Genomic DNA, 25,248 nt, shown 5'->3' with positions numbered 1-25,248 from the left:
CATTGTCACTGTTTGTAGAGCATACAACATCGCTGGTCTCACCACTGTCTCCTCCACCTTTCCTGTCATTCTGGCTGATAGTCTTATATCTCATAGTGCTCGTGACACTTTTCTCCACCCATTCCAGCCTGCTTGGACCCGTCTCTTCACCTCTTTTCCACACTCTTCTACACTCTGGACTGTTGACCCCGAGTACTTGAAATCCTCCAACTTCTTTATCTCCACTCCCTGTAGCCTCACCGTTCCACTCGGGTTCCCCTCATTCACACACATATTCTGTCTTGCAGCCACTAACCTTCATTCATCTCCTTTCCAGAGCATACCTCCACCTCTCTAGATGTTCCTCAACCTGTCCCCTGCTCTCACGACAGATCACAATGTCATCTGCAAACACCACGGTCCATGGAGATTCCTGTCTAACCTCGTCTGTCAGCCTGTCCATCACGTACTTTTTACCATTAATGCTACTTTTGGTGCTGCATGGTTTTGCAGTCTGGTTGGTACTTGGTGAGGTGAAGCTTCATTTGATCATCTGCGAATGGCTCTCCGTTCCTCGGTATTGCTAAAGAACCAGCAAAGCTAGCTGAGTTCCAGTCCCCTTGTTGGGTCCGTACGCCGAGTTGCCGCCGACTGACTTGCACTCTGGAAGCGTCGCTTTATATATGACCGTTTCATCGCTGAAATTTCATCAGCGCATATTAGACACAGACATGAGTCGGCTGACTTTCATTAGAAGGAGGGAAGTTTACATCTTGACCTCACAAGTACGCATTATCCAATGAAAATAAAGAGTTTTGAAGTCGGACCCTGGCGTACCCTGTTCAGTCCAGCTGGGATCAGCCATCCGCAACCCTGAACAGGTGCAATATAATATAAATGTATGGATCAATGCGGAATTATTTATTACTTGTGTGAAGAAATATCAGCCGAGAGTGATCTGCGAGCCAGATGCCGTCATCAAAAGAGCCGCATCTGGCTCGCCAGACGTCGATTCCCGACCCCTGCGATAGGCGTGTGCTTAGATAACGAACAAAAGAAATAGAAAAAAATATATTAATGTATGTTCGGTTGACATCCAAGCTGACAGTAAAGCATTTTGTACCGATTTTTGATTTGATTCACCAACTCCTAGTGGGGTCTTCTCCGTCACAGTGTAGTGCGAGTTGTTGTATGTCTGTATGACTTGTATGATGGGAATGGATTTCTGTATTTTTTGGCCCTGGGATCAATTGAGAACCGTTCCAGGGTGAACCTCCGCCATCCTGTCTGGAGTATAAGCGTTAGAGATAATAATAATTAAAAAAAAAAAATGAATGAACGAATGAATGAATTAAACATCTTTCTGGGGGCTTCCAATTAATGTGCAGTTCCACCCGTGGCCACTAGGGGGCTCAGTGAGCTCGCCGATTCAATGCAAAGCAGGTTTCCGGAGGGACGAGCACACACACACCTGTGGAAACACACACACACACACACACACACTGCTTTGGCTCCAGGAGGACACTTTATTCTCTTTTATCAGTTTTTTTTGACCGACTGAAAGGTCAAATGTTATACAATACAAAAAAATAAAAATAAAAACATGGTTTCTGCCGCCTTGCAGACGGACATCTCCGTGACTCATGAGTGAATTCACAAAAAGTAAAACCCCTCATTTCACCGACACGGTCACTCTTTGGTCACTTCCGACGTGGATGCAGTGATGAAGGCCGTAAACGGAGCGAAGCTGAAATTTAAAGAAGGACACTTGTTTCCAATCGACATTGAACCTTTTTAAATTCGGTTGTTTCTCCAATTGCAGCTGCTTCTTCATCACAAATCCTAACATTTTACGGTGGATTTAGTTCGGAGTGAGCCGGGCGCGGGATTCAGTCGCTACATTTGGTCCCATTTTGTGTGTGTGTGTGTGTTGTCAATACCAAAAAATTCCAAATGGCCCAAAAATACTGTACTAAAATAAAGTTTTTTGGAGTGATGCTCTTAAACTTACAACCAAGCAGCAGATCTACGTCTTCGGTTAATTATGCTGCTATCAGGGTGAGTATGAGCTGATTTTTTTTTTTTTCTTTTTTTTTTCTCGTTTACTAAACTAGCAAATGTTACACAAAAAGCATCACACCGGTCAACCCACGTCATTTGATTTCATAGGATTTTGGTTGGTCTTCACTCTATGCGTTTTCCACCCTGCTAACCAGGTGCAGCCGCCTTCAACCCTTCCGGAAGTGCAACCGACGCGAAGACGCGGCAGCGAAGGTACGAAAACGACGACCTTCAAAGTTCAAACTGTGTGAGGCAGGTTCTTCTCCGTTAAGAACAGGTTGGCCCGTCTCCTCCAGATATGAGTTCACGGGAGGGGAATCCATCGGACTCCAGAGGATACGGGGGCGTCCGCTCATCTCCGCGGCCTTGGATCCACTCTAAAGTGCAGTTTTTGCGGTGCAGTGGTCAAGTCTTTGGTGACGGATTCTCGGCGGACGATCTCCCTCCTTCCGTGGTATAAACTTTTTTTTTTTTTTTTTTTTTTTTTTTTTTAAAAACGCCTCCCCCGTGAAAGTCCGCGCACGTCTCGGGCGTTAAAGCTGCTCTTTATCTTCGCCAGCTGAAAACGGCGGACGCGAGAACGGCGAGGAGGGTCGCCGCGGTGCACGTCCGGCCGCGACATCCCGCGCAGCCGTTCTTGAGCCGAAGAGGCCGGTCGCCGTCAGATCCGTCGCCGGAGTCCCGCGCCCGGCTGCTGGCCGAACACCTCACCAGCGGCATCTGGTAGGACGTCGCTCGCTTTTCGGGTCGGTCGGGGCTGGAGCCGTCGCTGGGGCGCTGGCCGTTGTAGAGCAGGTAGCGGCCGTGGGCGTCCTGCTCCATGCGGAAGAGCTCGTATTCGGTGTGCGGGAGGCGGATCCCCAGGGCGACGCAGCCGTTGGTCAGGGTGACGTCCTGCTCCACGCCGACCTGCCACGATCCGGCCGCGCCGCACTCGTCACCTTTGAACACATTGAGCAGGGAGGTGGTGGCGACGTCCATGGGAGTCACTCTCATGTGGTTCACTGGGGAGGAGATGAGCGTTCTGAACATCTGCTTTGTGTCGGACAAACTTTTATTATCACTATATTCAGTCATAATATTATCAATTTTGCGCCGGTGAGTGTCTCCGCCTCACAACAAGGAGCTCCCCGGTTCGATTCCGTGCGCATTGCTTTCTGCGTGAGGTTCTTCCGGGTTCTCCGGCGTCCTCCCGCGGTCCAAAAACATGCAGGAGGTTCACCGGAGACCCGAGTGAGATGTGAATTTGAATCTACAAGAGGCCCCGAGATGGATCCAGGGTGAACGCCGCCTCTCAACCGGCTTCATCCTGGATCGACTCCGGCATCCTCGCGAAACTGAGTGCAGGATAAGCCGGGTCTGGGTTGTTATTAATCCCCTTAAATGTTCACCATCTTTTACATCTGCCTCATTTGAGTTTTGTTTTTTCCCTCATACCTTTTACTTTATTCCATCATTCTTGTTTTATCGAGGCCGGTCACTGCTCGCAGTCAGTGCAACCAGAGCTTTGTCAAGAAAGTAGTACCGGCTGATTTTGTGTAGGAAAATTCAGAAAAAAATGAATTATATATATATATATATATATATATATATATATAATCAATGAAAAATAAATAATAAAATAAATATAGATGATGAATAAAAATAAACAATAATACATAAAATAGATAATAAATAAAATGAAAAAGTAAAAAATCTACCCCCCAAATAAATATATATATATGTGTGTGTGTGTGTATGTATGTATGTATGTATATATACTGTATATATATATATATAATAAATTGAAAATAAATAATAAAATAAAAAAAAGATAGTGAATGAATTAAAAAAGTAAAATATCTCTCTCTCTCTCTCTCGATATATATATATAATAAATTAAAAATAAATAATACAATAAAAAAAATAGATGATAAATAAAATAAAAAAGTGAATTTCGCAACAACGTTCCAATGTAGATTTGGTGATGTTCGACAGTTACCATCCCTTTTGCTAAGCTAACGAGGGGGTAGGAAGGTTCAAGGCTCCCTACTTTAGGACAACGATTCTCTGAAAAATCCATTCAGAATGAGAGGAGAAACCCAGAAAGTTACCTTTGAAGATAAACTCCGTCCCTCCCATGACCCGAGTGGAGTGCAGCCCTCGGCTGTAGCGCCCCCGAGCGTAGATGGTGAAGGTGGGGTGTTTGCACACGGGGTCGGAGAAGTGGTAGTAGTGGCCCTCCCAGGTGTGGTTGTTGTCGTGGAAGATGAAGTGACGGGTGAGGAAGAGGACCTCCGGCCGAACCTCGCAGCGCTGACTCACCCACTGGCCGTACAGGCCCACCGTCAGGTCGGCCCGCGGCGGCAGGATGGGCGGGTGGAACTCGTCCGAGCGGTAGATGATGCGACAGGCGATGCAGCCGTGGTAGTGGTTCTGGAAAGAGCGACAGGTTGGATTTGGTGAGGCTTTCGGTAACTATGAATTCAACATCGGGCGCTTCGGCAGTCGGTTAGTCAACACTCCTGCCAAGCAGCAAGAAGCTCTTCTGTCGGATTCCGACAGGAGGCTTTTCTGCGTCGGTTCTCCGGTTTCATCCCAAAAACCATTTGAGTGAAATTTGAATCTGCATCCATCTACACCTGGTTACATTCAGTAAAAAAAATGTCATTTTTGTGACAAACACAAGTCTAAAAGATTGGACAGTGCCATTTGTCTGTGGCTTTTTAGGGGTATTCTCATTTGTAAAGATGCGGAGGGACGTTTTCTCTGCACTGGGGTCGACGACAGACGGTCCGGCGTCTTTTCAAGGTCAGACCCGTTGCGACCGAGCCACTGCTGTCCTTAAATGCTGCCCCTTTCAGTCAATCCCGGACTGGTAATATTGCAAAGGTGCGCTCCTTAGATTGAGTAAATTGGACCTTAGTTGTATGCTCTGTCCACGCAACTGCTGACAGACCTCCTCCGCCCCCCCAAAAAAAGGAAACAGCCAGTAATGAAAAGCTTCTCAATACATCATCGGTATTTCGCGACGGCCAGCGCGCCCTCTGAAGTGAGGAAGGAAAACCCATTTCCTTGAGACGGAGCTAAAAGGCAGCTGGAAGCGAGACAGAAATCAGAGCATTTTCTCAGGGCGATCGCGTCATTTGGGGCTGAAGACAGATGTCTGGCCACACAAGAGCCATGGCAACACAGGAAGTCATGTTGTGGGCAACAAGCTGAGCTATAATGTTCTCTACAAAAGGGCTACATATTCCTCATCCTGACAATACGACGTGTCCCCGAATCCTCGCGTTATCTGTCAGCTTCAGCTCTCCTGGTTTAGTGTCGCTCCAAAGCGAGCTGATCAACATGTGATCGCCGACCGCAGCCAGGAGGGTCTCCGAACCTGACGGGCTAAAAGAACCGAAGGCCTTTCTTCTCCACGTCGATCCATTAAAACGTCTAAACTCCAGGGAGGTGTCTGAGCCTTTCTTATTTAAGGGGTGAAATCTAAAACTTAACCCCCCCCAAAACCAAATCACTCATTCCCCAGACAAGGTTGTGTCCAGGAGAGATTTATGGGGAGTGGGAGAAGCTGGTGAAGGCAAGTGAGGAAAAAAAAAAAAGAGAAGGGGGGAAAAACAAGAGGAATTATGTTCTGTCCTACAAACGGGATCCCAGCGCAGCTTCGAAACTCCTTGCGAGGGGGCGGTTAATGGGACGACCGGAGGACAAAGAGTGCCGTAATTTCCGGACGATGGATTTTTTTTTGGGGGGGGGCGGCTAATGAGCTTCCAAAACATTTATACTCGTCACATTGGATCGATGAAATGACCGAGTCTGCTCAACTCCGACACCGAAGAAGACGACTTTTTCGGTTATAGTGCGCAGGAGGAAGCCCAAGATAGCGATCGGCTAGCGGGTGCGGCTTATATTGAGGTGCGCTCAATAGTCCAGAAATTATGGTAGTCATTCCGGAGCCCGCGAGGAGCAGGCGCTAGCTACTCGGGGGACTTCAGGACACTGTTTTCATCTTTGGGTTTGCAAGCGATGCCGCTCTGTCAAACCCTGAACCCCCTGTGACTTCGGCTGCCATTAAATACGAGTTTTCATAATGACCGAGCTGGCGTCCCACAAGGCGCGACCCTCGGGTCACTACTGTTTTACACTGAAAACACAACTCCTCCTGCCTGTCACTGCGGTGTCATCCTTCGTGCAGATCATGCTACTTTGTTGTCTGTGATGCTACAAGGTGAAGCCCTGACACCTCCTGGGATTCTCCATCCTTCCCTCCACCCATGTTTAGAGCCTAGATGGAACATTGTCTCTCCAGTCTTATATTGATAACATCACCAAATATGAGTAGACTCTTCCCCTTCCTGACTCCACATGCTGCAGCCATTGTTATCCTTGTCACCTCCTGGATGGATTATGGCAACCCCATTCTTTTCGTTCTCCACAAAATAATCGTTCCACAAACTCCGACTCCTCAGGAATTCCGCACCTCGGATCATAACATACGTTTCTTCCTCTTCTTCCTGTTATCATTTTTATGAACTAACAGCGCATCATACAATATTTAATCCAAAAATTGAAATGGAACGGTGCTACTTAGAAAATGAGCCATTGAATCATTGAATGCCGAGGCTAAAAACAACAATAACAAAAGCTGGACCGAATGCGATGATGATTAGCGTGTGATCAAGAAGCTAATGAATTTGAGCGTTCCCGCAGAGTCTTTTTGGAAAATGTGACATTGAGGGTTTTCATTTGTAATCTCGGGATTAGCCACGGTATTCCGAGGGAGGACGTTGTCCCCCGGGAAAGCCCAAAAGCACAAAAAAGGACCGGCGAGGAAAAATGTCCAAGGCACACCCTTCCTAAGTCGTAGATGATGTCATCGTAGTCCGACCGCCGTGGCTCCTGCGAGCGTCCCAGACCGATTGGCGCCGCAGGGTTTTCAAATGCCTTTTTTTTTAAACGCCCGGGACTCCGCGGCATTAGAGTACTTTGAAAACAAATGACAATGTAATGCAAAAACACAAAAGTCTCAGAAGGAGAACAAAGAAAAAACATACCCAAATCTCAATCAAGTGTAAACCAGAGGTTGCCACGGTTTCTACCATCATCCAGCGAGCATTTCGGTGTCCCATTTGTCAAACAGCGAGGGGTCACATCTTACTGAGCGCGTTCACACCTAGCGCTTTCAAAACGCTTCGCACTAGAACCCATTGACCCGTCCACACACCGATGGCTGCCATGCAAGGTGCGAACTGTGCAAGGTGCGAACCAGACCATAGGGAGTACCTCGGGGTCCGGGTTCTTGCTTGAGGGCACTTCTGTTTGTAGACCGGAAGAACTCGGACTCGAACCGCTAACTTTCTGATTGGAGGTACGCCCCGCTCCACCCACAAGACCCAAACCCGCCCCTTGTTGACTTATCGTGTCCATTGATTTACGGATCATCCATTATCAGCCGCGTTCAATAAAACCTTGTTAGAGGTGGCCTCCCTCCTGCCTCCCCTGAGGTTTCCATGGCTTCACCCCGGCGACCATTCCGGCCATTTACGTTGCGCGCCGGGATCCGCTGGTCTCGGCGCGCTCATTTGCGGTCGCTAGGCGGACCTCGGCCGCGCTGCAAGAGCGAGGCGGCGGCCTTTGTGCTTTCCACTTTCTTTTTGTCTGTTTTCTCCATTTGCCTGTGGGCTGCGTCACCGAGGCGGAGTAATGGCTCTTTGATTATTACGTGTTTCATATCGCCGCCCCTGTTAAAGTGTTTTGGCTATCGTGTATTTGCATGCGTCTTTCACACGTGCAACGATTGCGCTCTACTTTACTCTCTGGTTGTGGGAGTTTATGATCAGGGCCTGGACCATTTTAAAACAAAAGATACCGTAGATGTATAAGCCGCAAGTGTCCATTTGTAACAAGATTTTGAATGTTTAATTAAACACATACTGTAAATGCTTTTTTCCAAACACTGCCTGTAACGCCTAAATACAATAGCCTAGCAGGAAAAGTCATTGATCGCTATCTTCTTCTATCTCGCTCCTAAAACCGCCAAAGTCGCCGTCTTCAGTGTCCAAATGAAACAGCCTCAGAATTTCCCTGTGTGTCATTTCATTGGTCCGAGGCTAAATATTCTGGCGGCTGTAGCTCGTTAGCCTGTAAAAATCCATAAATTTACTGCATTATTGTTGAAGCCGCAGTGTTCAAAGCGCGGGAAAAGGTAGCGGCTAATTGTCCAGGAATTACGGTACATTTTTGTGCCGCGTCAAATATATATTTTTTTTACTTTTGCCATTAGATTGACAAGTTGCACAGCACAGTGGCGCAGTGGTTAGCGCTTCTGATCACAGCAAGAGGGTCCCTGGTTCAATTCTGACTATGTGGAGTGTCTGTACTCTCTGTGGAGTTCCTTCCAAAGTCCAGAAACATCCTGGGGGTTCATTAGAGACCCGAAATTGGCCAGAGAATGAAGGGTTGTATGTCTCTACATGTGGCCCCGCGATCGATCCAGGGGGAACCCCGACCTCTCGCCCGATATTCAATCCGGGTTGAACCCCTGAGCGCAGGATAGGCCGTGTGGATGGAGAATGAATGTTCAGGTAGATAGGTAGTTTGAGCTGCAATGCTGCAGCGCTGCACAAAAAGGCAACAAAACAACAAAAAAGGTGATCGCTTTTTAACTAAAATGCGCAACTCAGAAATTAGGAGGAAAAATCTGGCTACGAACTCCGTACAAAACTCTCAATCCGTCGATTCTTCTGGGCTTCTAACCCTTCCAGGGTCTTCACGCAACACTTTGATTCGAGCGTCAGGCATGCATGAAATCAGAGCCGGTATGCGCTCGCTGGAATAATTCATAGGGCCGCATGATTCCAAATTCTAGGAATACCACATGTTGATCTCTCCCGGAGATACTGTAGGCCCCCGGGTTTCACGTTGCGCCTCTGCGGGCCGGAGCAGCTTAACCGGGGAGGTTCTGTGTTCCCGACACCACAGCTCCTCTACTCACCCTCTGTTTACATTCTGATCAGCAGCGCCGGCATCCCGGATACAAATGGCTGTTTATTTAGACCCCGAACTCGAACAGGATTTCGTTATCATCTCGGCGGAGGGTGACGGCAAAAAACACGGCTCTAGGATTTCTCCGAGAGGAAGCCGCTGCTCAGCAGTGTAAATACAGAAATTAGATTTCGTAAGCACCGTGTAAGACAGAGAGGGCTCTTTGCTAGCGCCAGGTTTGGATGATGAAATATGTGTGTGTGTGTGTGTGTGTGTGTGCAGTCTTTGGCTTCTGCTTGTGTAAATGTTTAATATGTGCAAGGATGCTGACCCCAACTTGCTTTTTAGGATCAATCATCTACTCCGTGCAACAGGTGGAGGGATTTGGAGATTTCAGTCATAAACTCCCTCAAAGTGCGCGCGTGTGAGTGTGTGTGTGTGTGTGTGTGTGTGTGTGTGTGTGTGTGTGTGGTCTTTGCTGTTTGGAGGGTCAGCGCAGTGGGAGTGGAGGTTTCTGCACCGGGTGGTGGCCTCGGGACAGAAAACAAAAGCTTCCCTCTGCTTGCGTTTGCATTCCTTCAAACACAGAGCGGAGTCTGTGAGCGGAGGCGCTCTCTAGCGCCCCCTACTGGCCAGTTTGCCGAGCGCCTGAAACGGGACCTGCGTTCACATTCGATGGCGAAAACCTTGAACCGCTAAATACCAAGAGGAGCGAGAGGAGATTTTCTGGAGACAAGAGACGATTTGGTACAGTTTTAACATCTGACAGCTATTAGCGTGTTAGCGCAAATTTACAAGATGTCAAAACAAACTCAGGTTTTTTTATAACGGCGGAGACGTTCTTTTTTTTTGTTCTTCTCTTTCTGATTGCAATCGCCTATGGTACTTCATCTTGCAAGTCCACATGTCGTTATGGCAACAAGCGGACTTGTTCGGTCAATCGGGCGATCGGAACGACAAGCGGGTGATATTTTGTCATCGTGCATTTTGAGAGTTGGACTGTTTGCCGCCCTCAGCTGCGCTCTTTAAGCTGATCTGTTGCTAAATAGACTCACAACCCAAATCCCGGCTGGTCGTGTCCACTAAGACCTCCGGGCCAAAACCAAATATGTCGACGTCAGTGCATTTGATACGTGTTGACATAAGCCGAACCCTGGAAGCCGCCGCAGACGCTAACAGTAGTCCAGGGAATGACGTGCCGTTTTGACATGTGACGATTTCAACTGACCGGGACGTTTCCAGCGGGTTCCACGTCGACCCTTTACAGGGTAGGAAGAAGTCCACTCTCTGAAGTGGTATGCATATTTTCTGCAGTTGGGAAAGGATGCGTTTGGTGGACATCCAAAGGCATCTGGAAGAAGCAGGAAGTCTCTCTGTATGTCTGATCGGTTTTCACTCCACCCGGCTATGGTTTTGGTTACAACCCCTTTTAAAATGTGGAATGTACGGGCGGCGATCAGAACAAGTCGCCTTCCTGATTTAGTCCGTCTCGGACATCGGCCTTTGTGGGACAACCTCCCACAAAGAGTTGCTAGCCTTGTTAGCCCGCTCACGGGTACTGACCTTGGCGTTCTGCAGGGCGGTCTGGTAGCTGGACGGCTTGTAGTACAACTTCTGCGCCGGCTCCGTGTGGACGTCCCCGAGGAACAGCTCCTCCACCAGGTGATCCAGGTTGTGGTGCATGTACTGCTTCTCCACTCTCAGAAGCTGTAGCTCGTGCATGGCGAAGTTCAGCTCTCGGGAACAATTGTAGCCGCCCTCCTCGCTCCACAGTTCGTAGAGCTCATTGGCCTCCCAGGGGGTCCTCACCGCCCCCCTGCAGCTGCGGTTTAGCTTCTGGCTAAGTTCTTTAGCCACGGTAGCAGTGTGACACACCATCTGGACGCGGTGGAGATAGTACTCTGCCTCCGTCCCACCGCGTATGATCCAGGAGGCCTGGCGCAAACGAAGGCGGCCTCGGACGACCAGCGTGTACGTGGGTTTGGTGCAGTGGTTGTCCTCGTAGTAGAACTGATGGGCCTGGAAGGTGTTGTTGGAGTAGAAGCTGTAGGAGCGCGTCAGGAACTCCGGTCCCGGTCTCACCTCACAGCTACAACAGAGGAGGAACTTGATGGTTACCGCAATCACATTCCCCACTTCTGAAATACGAAATATCGAGTGGACACAAAAGCTGTGGTAGGATGTAGTCGACTCTGAGGCAGATATTTTGAGAAGATCTTCTTCTTAGCCGTTTAACCGCTCCCTCCAGATAAATGGACTTCGTCCATCTAACCTGATTCTCAGTATCCTTCTCTCTCACACCAACCGACTTCCTGTCCTCTTCCCTTCCGTCCATAAACCTCCTCTCTGACCTTCCTCCGGACCTCCTGCCTGGCAGTTTCAGCCTCAGCATCCTCCCATCCAGATCTCCACAACCCCTCCTCTGTCCATGCCCAAACCATCTCAGTCTGACTTGTATCTCCAGAAAATCTAACATGTTCAGTCCCCCCGCTTGACTCACTCCTGATCTTATCTGAAGAAAACCTTCCACATGTTCATCTCTGCTCCATCCAGCTCTGCCTCCGCCTTCCCTTTCAGTCTGGCTGGTGCTCTTTTGCCCCCCCCGACACCACTCCTTCCAAAATGCTTGAAAGCGTTCCTTGGCTTCTTCTCCGCTCTTTCCTTTGCCCTGGAAGTCGGACCCTCGGTACTTTAAGTCCTCCACCTTCTTCATCTCTTTTTCCCTGGAGCCTCACCGTTCCACTCGGGTTCCTCTCAATCACACAGTCTGACATGAATAAAGCGGCAGATGTTTCCGGGGTATTTCAAGGTTCTCGCAGGGATGACACCCGGAAGTTACGGAAACATCTGCAATAAAACGGCGACAGTGATCGGAGCGCCCGGAAAGACTATCAGCCGCCTTTCGGGGAGCACCGGATTGAAATCTTGAGTCGCGTTGTCACGACGACAAAGACCCACCTGGTGGACACCCAGTGGCCCTCGACGTCGGGGGGCATCTGCACGGTGATCCGGGCTCCGTTGTGCAGGTGCTTCAGCATGTGGTGGCACTGGGAGTCTCTGGACGGCGGGCCGAAGGTTTGCTCCACGGAGAGGCGAACGGACGGGCCGTCCAGTTTGGAATCCTCGGCCAAGCCTGCGGGAAACAAGACCGGATGCCACCCATGATCTTATGACCGTGAAGTTTCAAAGAGCGAGGAGAAAGAATCATTCGCCATGATGAGAACTATTCTACAGTTTACAGTTTTTAAATCCCGATGGCAAAATGTTTCATTCACAGTAAAGTCTTAGTGGACGTCTGCAAGCATACAAGTATCTGCAGGGTGTAAATATGGAGATCTCTTGAATGGACCTTCTCCGATCTTTCGTTGTCATCTTCTTCTCCTGGCCGCTCCTCTCGGGTCGCTACAGCTCGTCATCTGCCTCAATCTAACTCTCTCCGCTCACACCGGCTAACTTCATGGTGGAAGGTCCGTCCATCCATAAACATCCTCTCTGGTCTTCCTGCCTGGCAGTTCCTGCTTCGGCATCCTTCTTAACCTTCCCTCCTCTGTCCAGTGTACAGTTTGACTTTATCTCCAGATATGGTGTCCTTCCGATGGACTATCTGTCCTCCTCACTCCCAAAGAGTTTCAACATCTTCAGCTTCTCCACCTTCACATCCTCCACCTTCCCCTTCTCCACTCCCTGTAGCCTCACCGCTCCGCCCGGGTCCCTCTTGCTGCAGCCAACCTTCTCCGCCCCCCTTCCCCTTGCAGGGCGCACCTCCACCTGAGATGTTTTTATTCCATCATTGTCTGATCAGAATCACTTTCCTGTTCCTTGTCTGTCTGGCGGACGGAGGTTAAGTGGTCGTTTTAAAACCGTCTTTAGATCCCGGGCCTCCGAGGCCGCTCTAATAAGAATGTTAATTAGGCCGAGATCAAACGTGGCCGACGGTTTTGAAGTTGGACCTGTTTCTCCGATCAAACGGCCTCTTTGAAGTGCTCGTAGGCTTTGGTGGAGTCATTTTAACTCATGTCATCACCCGGGGGATTACGGGGCCCCATCGGCGACCTGCAGCACCTGGCCTGAGCGTGGTTCACGGGTTCACGCCGGAAAACGCTGAAAGCACGGCCATTTTTAGCCCACCGGGGACCCGGATATTTACTTTGAATGCGACGGAAGACTTTTACGCAACAAGTGACGCGAGTTCGCAGAAGGTTCCGAGCCACGTGAAACAAGAAATACCTCCAACAACAGAGCTCACGGGGATGAAATATCGGAAATGAAAGCATTTTCAAAGCCGAGAGTCCAAGAAAAGCCCCGCGGCTCACATTCCAGGCACGCGCTGATGCCGTGTAATACCCTAAATCTACCTTGAAATATGAAGTCTCTGCCCGGAATTCTTTCTGTCGGACCCGACGTGTCTGGTAATATTATTCAACACCTCGGAATGCCGCCGCGGTCGCCCCTGCGCGTTTAATTTGAGACTAATAACACGGAGGGAGGACCAAAAAAAGCCCGTCTGATTAAAAGAAACCCGAGGCGGCGGCCGCGGCGAACAAAGCCCCCCTCCGGTCCAGCTGTTTGACTCGTCTGCGGCTCTCTGTGCCAGTCGCCGCCTCGCAAAACCGCCGCTCCGTGGAAACGGGGGGAGACTTGATCCCCGAAACCGGGACTGGTAGCATTAGTGACAGCGCTCTGCCGGCTGGGGCTGGTGTTGGATTTAAGAGGGAAAACGTCGTTGCCGCCTCTCGTGCGTGAAGCCTTTTCACCTACAGGTACGATGCTGCTTTCAGTGCCTCGCTGTGGGACACGTTGCCTTCAGCTATAAATCAATAAAGGTTCCAGCTGGAATCGTGCATTTCGATTTTTCATATATTGAAGGACGTAACCAAGGGTCTCTTCCAAGCCAGTGCGCCAAACTTCTTCTTCCCCTTTGGGCTTTTCCCTTCAGGGGTCTCCACAGTGAATCAACCTTCTCCATCTAACCCTATTTTCTGTATCCTCTTCTCTCACACCAACTACCTTCATATTCTCTCTCACTACGTCCATAAATCTTCTCTTTGGTCTTCCTCGAGACCTCCTGCCTGGCAGCTCCACCTTCAGCAACCATCAGTCCAGATCTTCACCATGGTGCTATCTCAGTTATCACTTTGTCTTGGTCATACATGTCCTGCACTCCTGTGACAAATTCTTCTTAGCCTTTGGTTTTATCCCTCAGGGGTCGTCACAGCCAATCCATCTTCTCCATCTAACCCTATTCTCTGTGTCCTCCTCTCTCACACCAACTGCCTTCAGATCCTCTCTCACTACATCCATAAATCTTCTTTGGTTATCCTCTAAACCTCCAATTCCAGCATCCGTCTACCAATTTATCCATTATCCTTCCTCTGTACATGACCCAACCATCTCAGCCTGGCTTCTCTGACCTTCTCTCCAGAACATCTAACAAGTGTTGTCCCTCTGATGGACTCGTTCCTGATCCTCTCCATCCTGGTCACTCCCAAAGAGAACCTCAACATCTTCATCTCTGCAACCTCCAGCTTTGCCTCCTGTCTTTTGGTCATCGTAACTGTTACTAGAGCTGATAGTCTTATATCTCTTCATACCCCCGACACTTTTGTCCACCCATTCCATCCTGCTTAAACCTGTTTCTTCACCTCTTTTCCAAAATTTCCTACACTCAGGACTGTTGACCCCAAGTACTTGAAATCCTTGATCTGCACTCCTTGTAGCCTCACCGTTCCACCCGGGTTCCTCTCATTCACACACATATGTCCTGCCTTGCTGCCACTTACCTTCCTTCCCGTCCTTTCCAGTGCATACCTCCACCTCTCTAGATGTTCCTCAACCTGTCCCCTGCTTTCACTACAGATCACAGTGTCATCTGCAAACATCACGGTCCTGTATCACCTCATCGGTCAGCCTGTCCATTCAATGCACCAAACTCCATTCAAAAAAACACGCATTTTAAAAGCCGTTTTCTCGTACTCGGACATGACGAAGCAGGAATTTTTTCTTCAGCTTTTAAAGAGTCAGGGTTGTGATGGTGTGACTCCCGCAGTCCCAGCGACCCTTCTGATCTTCCCGTGGCAGCTACATTTTGAGGTTCCTTCTGACGACTTCTGAAGTGACCCGTGGATTCCACCGTTCATTGCGCTAACACTATTAGCGCACACAAAGGCTCCTATTTTCTGAAGTGACAGCAGGGGCCGAGACAAACGGGCGGATTTGCGAAAAATACTTTCGTTTGAAGCTCCATCATTGACACTAGACAGCTTGTCGGGTTTTGGTCTCCGATCACAAGGGGGAGGTTGTATGTCCGACGGCCCCGGTAGTGACGTTGCAGACGTTTCGGCGTCGGGATCCATTTAAGCACAAAGGAGTCCGAATCATCGGTGTATTTCGAGGCTTTTTTGCAAGTATTAAGTTAAAAATGAATTTTCCATTCAGTCCAGCCTGAGTTTTGACTCAGAGGCAGGGTGGATGTGTTCTAGATGCTTCTCCTGCAGAGCCGGAGCTTCACCGTGAAGCGCCATCCTCTAGTTTTCACCACAAGTAGCAGCGAGGAAACACCTGGTGCATGTGTGTGTGTGTGTTCTCGAGTGTGTGTGTGTGTGTGTGTGTGTGTGAGACTATAAAAATAAAGCCCGGGCTAAACGTGTTACGCAAACAAACCATAAACCAAACAAGGTTTTGACTGTACAAACGACACCTCGGTATTAATAGCTGGTGAAAACACAAGGGTGAACACACACCATGTTTGTATCGACACAAATTCATGCTCGTGTGTGTGTGTGTGTGTGTGTGTGTGTGTGTGAGCATGGACACACAGGCCTTTACATCAAGCTTATGCCAACATCTTTCAACCTCTTCAAGGTGGAGAATGTGGGCCTGTCATTAAACAAACATGTACATTCTAAATAAAATCTGTATTTTATTTACCTGATTCCCACAAAATACTAAAAATAGATGTATAACTAATACATATATACATCAAAAGATATATATGGATACATTTTGGTATTAAATGTCATCGCTTCTGGAAATGTGTGTTCTGTCCAAAAGATGATAGGGTAAATTAAAAAATAGAACTGGTAATAAACTATTCTTCTTTTTTCAAGATTCAAGACTTATAAAAAATATAATTAACATCTAGAAGAAATAATAGATAAATATGTTGAAATAATTAAAAAAAAGTAGAAAAGTGGAAAAAAAAAAAAAGGTGTGGGGTTTTGCCTTATTTAGTGCGATGAGTAAAAATTGTTTGTTTTTGCCTTGATTGACCTAAACGGTCTCCTTGAGGGCGACAGTTGGTCGAATAATTTGAACAATATAATAACGATAATGATGATGCAACTATAACTGTTTTAAAGGAATAAATTAAATAGTCATTCATTGACTCACGAAGGCAAGAAGAGATTGAGATGTGGAGGTTCCTCTTTGGGAGTGAGGCTCAGGAATGAGTCCATCAGAGGGACGGCACGTGTTAGATGTTCTGGAGATAAAGTCAGACTGAGATGGTTTGGAAATGGACGGAGAAGTTGAAACGGCCTGGAGGAAAATGGATTTATGGATGGAGTTATTGGTGTGTGAGGGGAGGTGATAGATGGAGGCGGATGATTAAAATCTGCATTTTAACGTTGATGGTCACGAAAATAGCGTTTGAAAATCAAACTGGTTCCCGCAGGGTTCTCCAACGCCAATCATCTTCCTCCATCCAACCTTCTCTTCTCCCTCACCAACTAGCATTCATCTCCTCTCTGGTGTCCTTCTGATCCTCCTCACCTCCAAAGAGAACCTCAGCATCTTCATCTCCGCCTCCTGTCTCAAAATCAGACAATTCTTCACCTCCGTCTTCTACACCTTTCCCTTTATTCCCTTTATTCTGACTCTTTCGACACTTTTCTCCACCCCTTAAATGAGCTCCTTCACCGCTCCTCCCCACGACCTGTAGCTCCACTCGGGGTTTATTCCCTCCTTCATCCTTCTCCTCTCTGGGTTGCACCTCCACCGCTCCAGATGTTCCTCCACCTGCTCCCTGCTTTCACTACAAATCACAGTGTCATCTGCAAAACGTCGCGGTCCATTGAGATTCCAAGTCAAACACTAAGACGACTGTTATTTTTTAAATGCGCCGATGGTTGGAAAGAGGCTGACGGCAGCTAAAGAACATAGATTTGTTCGCAAAGGTTTTCGTTTGACGTGTTGAGCCGCTAACCGAACCCCCGATGTGCGCGAGCATACGTCTTCGGTTTGCAAGCACAGCGCCAGAAAAATGTCCAAAAAAACAACCAGAACCTTTTTTTTTTTTAAACTCCCAATCTTCCCTCGATGTCCCACGTTCCCCTTGTTTAGGAAAAAAAAAAATCTTTTACTCTTAGACCCTGGCACTAAGTATCTGATATTACATGGCCATTCGATCAGACGTCTGCTCGGAGGACCGTCGGAGAATAGTTAGCGGTTTCGAGAAAATATCATAATTATAATGAAACATGATCTCTATTTAGGGTAATTTTAAACTCCAGTCACAAATCTGTTTTACAAAGAATGATATTACGTCAAGGCCAAGCCGCTCTAAATGGAAAACAGGCTTACGGCGGAATAAATGAGGAAATGATGAAGAAGGGGGTTACGCGAAGCCTATTTGTGAGATTACTCCGCGAGAGAAAACATCGTGCGCGTTTAAAGAGTGTCGGACGATTGAGTGGTGGGTGTTTCCGGCGACCGGGACAACCGGGACGTCCCGGTTGCGTCCGTTTCCCTCGCGGCCGCTGCCCTCTATCTAAATCAAAGCGCCCACAGGGTTTCGGGAGAAACCGCGGAGAAACATTTCCAGTTGGCCCGACACCACTGGTGAGGTAAGAGCGCCGGGACCTCTGACAAGCCCAGAGACTCCACATCGTTTATGGGAAGAGAAAAAGAAAAAAAAAAAAACACGAGTGCCAGTGCCGGGAGACCAGACAAAGGGCTGTTCTTCGCGTTATCTCAGAGTCTGGCAGCGGCGTGGATTTGAAGGAGCTTGAGAAAATAACGTCATTGTAATCAAAAGGAGGGGTTGTGGTACTCGGAAAAAGTGACTACGGTGACGTTCAGAGGCCATTTGTTGAAGTTGTCATGTCAGGAAATGGGGAACGCTCGACAGCTCGATATCTAGATGGAGAACAGCATAAGAAGCACGAGGCTAATCAGGCTCCGTGTACCGTATTTTCCGCACTATAAGGCGCACTGGGTTATAAGGCGCACCTTCAATGAATGGCCCATTTAAAAAAAAAAAAACAAACATATAAGGCGCATAGAATAGAAGCTATGCTAGTGGCGGGGGTTGAATTAGCATCCACTAAAAGGAGCTGCGCTAAAGGGAATGTCAACAATACAGTCAGTCAAACTTATCAATAGAATACAAACCAACGTTCTGACAACTCCGTTCACTCCCAAAACAAGTCAGTGCATTCACAATACGGTACCGTACGTACCAGTAGCTCTTTCCGGTATTTGTGCCGCCTTCGTTGAAAACAATGTATTTCCAACTCCATTCGTCACAGTTCAAAGCGTTTCGTAAAACAATAGCACCAAGAAGGACCGCCTGTAAATTCATTGATGTTCATGTTGCTAGCTAGCGCTGTTGCCTTCATTGGAATAGTGACTGTAGAGATGCTTCTACTTGCTGCTCTTTGTTCAACAACCCGCTGTTCAAATTTGTCCTCTAACTGTAGCCATCTCTCTTTGTTCCCTCGGAAACTCTGTTTAGTCTTCTTTACTTGGCGCAGGTCATCTTGTTGCTTCTTCCACTTCCGCACCATTGATTCGTTCATGTTGAATTCTCCCGTGTTCTACTGCGTGACCGATCGCCTTGAGTTTAAACTCTGCATCGTAAGCGTTTTGGGGTATTTACACACACACACACAAATGGAAATAAAAATGCAGGCTTCGCGCATCCCATCATGCACCGTGGCCTTCTTCTTCTACGGGAGAAAATGGAGTCGGCGGCTACATCCCGTAGTTGTGAGACCTCTTGCAGCTCAATATTGATCCCTAAATAAGGCGCACCGGATTATAAGGCGCACTGTCGGTTTTTGAGAAAAGTAAAGGCTTTTAGGTGCGCCTTATAGCGCGGAAAATACAGTAGTTTCACCCATTCATTCGTTATCTAGATGGCTTATCCTGCATGATGACCAACAACCATTCATTCACTTGTCATACATACTTTTTTTTTTTTTTTTTGCTAATATCATAAAAAATCTTGCCTTTTATCGAGGCTTTTCCTCCCTGGTGAAGATATGCCAATTTTTAGAAACGACTTGTCGATACTATCACCAGCCTGGCATCGGAGAAATGAATTAATGACTTTCCAGAGCCGTCCAACCGGATCTGGATGTGTCATTACCGGTAAGCTGAAATCCGCGGTTGTATTCAGCGTTTTGATCCGATACCTAACGAAGCGCCACCGCTTCCCCTGGACCTCAACGCCTCAAAAAAAAAAAAAAAAAAAAAGAAAACTTAGTTGAGTTTTTTTTTTTCTTTCTTTGAATCCGGACGTTTAAATGGAGAGCCTCCCCAGTACCGTGGTGTCTGGTCCTGACTCGGCTCTGCGGAGTCCAAATATTGACCGACGTGACCAATGTCTATATTTTGAACACATTTTTAAGGTCACTCCATTTTCCCGGTTGAGGAAAATAGCTAAAATCAAACATGTGCCTTCGGGCCAAAAACAAAAACAAACCACGGAACATAGTTTTTTTTTTTTTTTTTTTTCTTCCCTCCATTACTGGCATCTCCTCGTCTTCCCCGGCCAACTCCGACTGCTTACAGAAATGCGGTAGCGGCTAGTCTGCTAACAAACATCAGCCGAAGGTTTCACGGACTCGAAGGCTGCCGTCAGCCCTCGCGCTTTCCCGCCGAAAGAAAAATTAAAACATTGGGATTTCTTTTTTTTTTTTCACCCGGCCGCAAACTGCGTGACCTTTTTGCTTGTTTTCTGCGTCGAAAATCCAATTCCTGTCGCTTGGAATTTCCGAATTCATAATTTAATCAATTTTTCATTTCTTCGTTTTCAAAAGCCGGCTCATCCTTTTAAGGCATTTTATTAAGAATCTTGATTCCAATTGTATCGGAGTTATAGTGCAAATTGAGAAAGTGGAACGTGTAGCCCTTTTAACTCAAATATAAACATTTGATTTTTAATACGTGCTAAGTAAACTAACACATTTTGACTGGTACGTGTTCACTTGCGCCAAAAATGTCGTTATTTTCTGAGTGAATAATTACTTCCTGCTGTGAGCCCAAAGGGCTAACCAGTCTGGTAATGATTAAAAATGATTAAAAAAAACTCTATTTCCTTTATTCTGATATTCTCTTGTAATTTAACAGAGTTAATGGGAACATAAGTTTGTTGTATGCGTAAAAATAATCATTTCTTTGTTGCTTTTAAAACCTCCCGGGCCATTTTGGGCCAAACTCCACCAAAGGGTCCAGCCAAGGTTGATCGACTCCCAGCGAATTCAGCAGCGACTTAAAAATTTTACTGGTCTATCTTTTCCCGGTGCCATTAAAGCGGCGGTGACTGAGCTTTGGAGCGGCTTCTCTCGTTCCATTAGACCGAGCTGAATGTGGTTTCTTTCAAAAGACTGCTGAAAATCCACCAGGATCCAGTTTCTGAGGAACCGTGGAGGTCCTTGCCAGATTTTCCCGGCAAGAACCGTTGATGTATTTGGGTCCGGATCCAAGTGAAAAGCTGAACTGAGGCGTTCCCGTCCGAACCTGGACTCTGTTTCTGACCCTCACCTTACTCTTTGAGCTTCACGACAAGGCGCAGTTTTACGCACGGTCAGAAAAACGCGGCGGCGGTCGATTTCACGTCAATTTCGAGTTGATTCAGATGCCGTTGAGTGGCTTCGGTTCTCCCCCCCCGTTCGTGACCCCTCAGAGGACCGGCCAGGTAGATTTAAACAAAAACAAACCCCTAATTTTCCCGGAAACCACAAAGTGATGGAATACGGCGGTATTTTGAGTTGTCCTCGGTGACACTGGGCTGCGACAGGAAGCGGACGGAGGCTTCATGTTCAGCAGACCGGCTCCTTTAGACCCGAGGTGAATATATTTGGACGAGACCGAGGGAGTTGCAGAGGAGCGAGGGCGGGCTCTGGCTCGCTGTGGTTATGACCTCACGAGGTAGCTTCACCCCAGTGGATACTCGCTTCCTTTTTGTTTATTGTCTGTTTTACTGGGGAAGAAATTTAATTCACCGAAAGAATGGCGTGCTGCTTTGAAGATTTGCAACAAAGGGGGAAGCATAAGACTCTCTGGCTTCCGCACTATGAGGCATTTCAAGAGTGGACGTACAACCGTGATCGGTGTGTTGACGCTGACTTTCGGACCTGCAGGAATGGTGCGAAAAGCTCACTCGTGGTGACAATACATGCGCGTAGGGATGGAGTCCGTATTGCAGCAAAAAGAAGCAGCAGTGTTGCGCGGTATGCTCAGCAAAAGGGAGCGAGAAGAAGAACACCATCACCAAGGACACCATTGCTTTGTTCAAATCAAGGAGAGGAATTCTTTATCCACATACCTCTCTCTGTTTAATGGCCGCTCAGACTACCGGTGTCTTTTTGTCTCTTTCCACGCTTGTACATCATCAACAGCTCCTCCTCCGTTGGCGTGTTTGTTACTGCCTGAAACGTTACCCCTTGGAAGTGAACTCTGCACTGCCCTCTAGTGGGCGCATTTCTTGGCAACAACGGGAGCGTAAAGTACACAAGGGAACTATGTGATGTTTGACCACATTTGGAGTGGACGTACCTGTTGACATTTTTGACTCCGAAAAGGCTTTTCCAAGTAGATTTGGACTTTCTCACAACTTATGTAAAGGTCAATATCTGGGGGAGTCTGCAAATTTTTTTGCGGGTTCTTACACTGTGACACAATAGATGCCACGCAGAACTCCGAACATGTCTTTGCCTTATGCACCAAGTGCCAGTATCGCAGTTCTTGAGGGTACTGGACTGTCGTGGGTAAACCTGTAGGCCCACAGGACAAGAATGTGAGGGGGCCTGTTATGTGGATCTTACTTGGTTGGATGTACTTTTTTGGAATTATCGAGAAGCGAGCAGAAAGTACAAGTGATTGGACCTGGAGTGCTTAAAAGTTCAGACCAACTTCTTGGGAACATTTCTGCTAAATCATTGTAAATACCACTTGTCCTGCAGTCAGGGTGGGGGTGGGAGGGGTGGGGGGGGACTGGAACCTAGATTAGCTGTCATTGGCCGAGAGGCAGCGCACACCCTGGATCGATCACTGGGCCACATATAGAGACCAACAGCCCGTTCAAATTCAGAACTCTGGGCAACTCAGGGTCTCCAGTGAACCTTCTACATGCTTTTGGAGGAACCCCATGCAGACATGGAGACCCCACACTCTGTCGGAACCCAACCTGGAACGTTCTTGCAGCGAAACTGTAAATTCCGCACCCTTGTCCCGCCTAGTAATGCCTACTCACCCAATATATCCAATGAGGACTTGGGTCTTTCGCAACCCAGACTTCAAGCAACCACCAGAATCGCCCCCTGGCAGCCAACAGAGAGCCGGAACCAATATTCAATACTTTGAGCGGATCACGTCCTGCCATTGGAACAAACATCGCCGCCAACCCTCGTCTCTTTCTGACTGCCAGGGAATCTACGACGGGAACGTCGGTATCCCCTCGCGTTGTGCTCTCGCTGTTTTCAATTACGGCGGAACGGACGGTAATCACAAGAATTCTGGCTATTTTCTCCTCGAGTGAGCGAGTCAGAGCCGGGGCGGGAGGACCTTCCAGTCCACCTCCGTCAGCCCCCCAACCCCCCCCTGCACCTGCAGCGCCTCTCCAGATTTTCCGAACCAAAATTAACGACGTTTAACCGATCCGTAAATCATCGAGCGGATCGTCCGGCTCAAAAGGCATTTTTGGCTGGTTCTTGTAACACGTCGTACCGCCCCGAATGTGAAAAGCTCGCCGCCTTTTTGCTGCTTTCGCTCACCTGCATTTGGAAACGCCTTGATATTCAGGTTGTCATAACAACTTCGGGGTCTTTGTGGGAGTCTTATTAAATCAGCAGATTAAAGGGCTCCGTGCAGATGCAGCTGGACGGGACTATTTCGTTGTGCGCGTGTTTTCTGTTTTAACTTTGCCGTTTAACTGCTGAGGTTTCGACCCCCTCCCGTCACCAAAATCCCCGTAAATCTGCAGCGCACCCCAATCATCGGCCGACGGTGCAGTTTCATTGCCGTCATGAAAGGCTGCAATAAACGCGGCGCTTAATTGAACGTTAGATCGGCGTAAATACACACAAATATATCCTTTTACCCCGAAGAAAAAACAACTAAAAATACGGTTATCGGGGTCCACGGCAGTTCCCTGTGACCCCAACTGACCTGAAACGGGGATCTCCATCCGGATCAGGGTTCCTGAAGTCGCTTTTAGCTCTTTTCTTGGCTACAGATCATGCTGGTGTCATCGGTTCTTGTTGGACACAAGAGGTGAAACAGGTGCCTCTGGGGGTTGAGGAGGGGTGAGTCCACAAACCTCCGTTTGTCTTTGAACGCCTCCTTTGCGTTAAAACGCATGTTTTTTTGTTTTTTTTTGCGTAAACACGTGGAGCAACCGGCGCGTAAAAGACACGGACACGGACGGGTTTTCTTACCCAAAGAGGCGATGAAGAGCAGGAGAAGGGGTGAAGCCATCGTGGATCGTGGAGGGAAAGGGTGGGGGGGGGGAGGACTGAGGATGGGGGAACCGGGTTTCACTTGCCCACGACGCGGCGGAGAGTTGCGGGTTTTTCACGCAGCCTCCGCGGATTCCTCGACGCGAACCATCACGTCGTGTTTCCACGGCGCGGCGCGATCACTCCCGTGGGATCCGAGCATCTCCCCCTTTCGCCGTGGAACGGAAAGGAAAAAACAAAATCCCGTGGGTGACTTTCAGTTGAACCGTGGAAACATCTCGCTTCTGCTCCGACGTGCGGCGGCTCACAGATCCGGACTGCAGCTCTCTGCTGCGTGCGTCCTGAGCCAAGGAGGCGTGTGTGTGTAGATGTGTGTGTGTGTAGATGTGTGTGTGTATGTGTGTGTGTGGACTTTGTGGGCGTGGAGTGTGTCGAAGTTTACTCCGAGATAGGTGCGCACTGCAAACCTCCTCCATGTATTTGTATGTAAATATATTATCATATATATCATGTTATATATCATATGACATAATATTTATGATATGATATATATTTATTTATTTAATATAATAATATAATTGAATATATATATCAAATACATATATATATTCTTTTTTTTTTTATACAAAAATAAACAAACAAAAAAAAACAAAACCTAGTGAAACCACCTAGTGGCTGTAGCCGGAAGTGCACAATGTCTGCATGGCTAACGCTCACATTTAGATACATCCCTGCTTAATAGGATAAAGATCTTAAAAGAAAACATTGTAGAATAAAATACAGAATGAGACGAGAGGATTTAAGAAGCGATCATTGGGAAAAAAGTGTCTTTTTGTAACTGTTTTCTGATTTTTATGATCGCCCATTTTCACAGTTCGACATGAAAAGAATATGCCGCTGCTGCTTCCTGTGCTATAATTTGCGTTTAATCCGGAAAACGCGCGGAAAGTTCCGGCAACACAGACGCCCTCCTCCGCTGAGACCGCCAGAAGTGTCATCTGATCAACTGATACTGTGCGTCAGCGGCGGTTGATAGTTACACCGTAATAACCCAATTCATTTGGTTTATGAGCTCAGAATCCCGTTTGCAGACGCTCGATTCCGGCAGAAATGCGAAAAAAATCTCTCCGTTAGATTTAAAGTAAGAACATCGAATCTTCTCACTGGCCCCAAACCTTCCCGCCATTGTGTGTTTGTTTTTATGAGTTCACCCAAAGCTGATTACAACACTATAATTGATACCCATGATTATATCTCCGCGTGCCCGGAGCTGCGCACCACAACATAAGCTTATGGTTGTAAATCTAATAAATAAAAGTTTAAAGTGCACTTTAGGGGTAATTAAGTTACAGCAAAGTCTTGAACTTGTCTTTTATTTTTTTTCTTCCTCCAGAAAAGCCTCACTATTTATCATTCCTGAAAGATCCTGCGCTTTTCCCCAGAGATTTTCTCTCCAATTATGCGCCCTCTCATCATCGCCGGTGCGCCCGGAGGCACGGAGGACAATAACGCTTTCCTCCCCCCACCCGTCGGTGCAGAAAGAGCTCGGCAGACAGCG

At 47.7% G+C, this 25,248-nt stretch overlaps 1 protein-coding gene across 2 annotated transcripts; it reads right to left on the bottom strand.

The window, feature by feature from the left end:
• Nucleotides 1-1,485: 1,485 nt before the first annotated feature.
• LOC147230114 (protein APCDD1) lies at nucleotides 1,486-24,045 on the bottom strand. 2 transcript variants are annotated; one of them, XM_086153327.1, is made up of 5 exons: nucleotides 23,670-24,045; nucleotides 11,968-12,142; nucleotides 10,573-11,098; nucleotides 4,134-4,455; nucleotides 1,486-3,044 (listed from the first exon to the last, which is right to left on the bottom strand). In XM_086153327.1, the coding sequence occupies exons 1-5, from the start codon at nucleotides 23,707-23,709 to the stop codon at nucleotides 2,587-2,589; spliced, it is 1,521 nt and encodes a 506-aa protein (XP_086009453.1). In that variant the 5' UTR covers nucleotides 23,710-24,045; the 3' UTR covers nucleotides 1,486-2,586. The 2 variants fall into 2 exon arrangements, with proteins under 2 accessions (XP_086009453.1, XP_086009454.1); XM_086153328.1 differs by lacking the exon at nucleotides 23,670-24,045 and adding an exon at nucleotides 23,401-23,472.
• Between the last annotated feature and the right edge of the window lie 1,203 nt (nucleotides 24,046-25,248).

Source organism: Fistularia commersonii, chromosome 10 (assembly GCF_037954325.1).
Source record: "Fistularia commersonii isolate RoL2024-O1a breed Wild chromosome 10, RoL_Fcom_v1.0, whole genome shotgun sequence".
Classification (NCBI taxonomy): Eukaryota; Metazoa; Chordata; class Actinopteri; order Syngnathiformes; family Fistulariidae; genus Fistularia; species Fistularia commersonii.
This window is presented reverse-complemented; position numbering and strand designations above follow the sequence as displayed.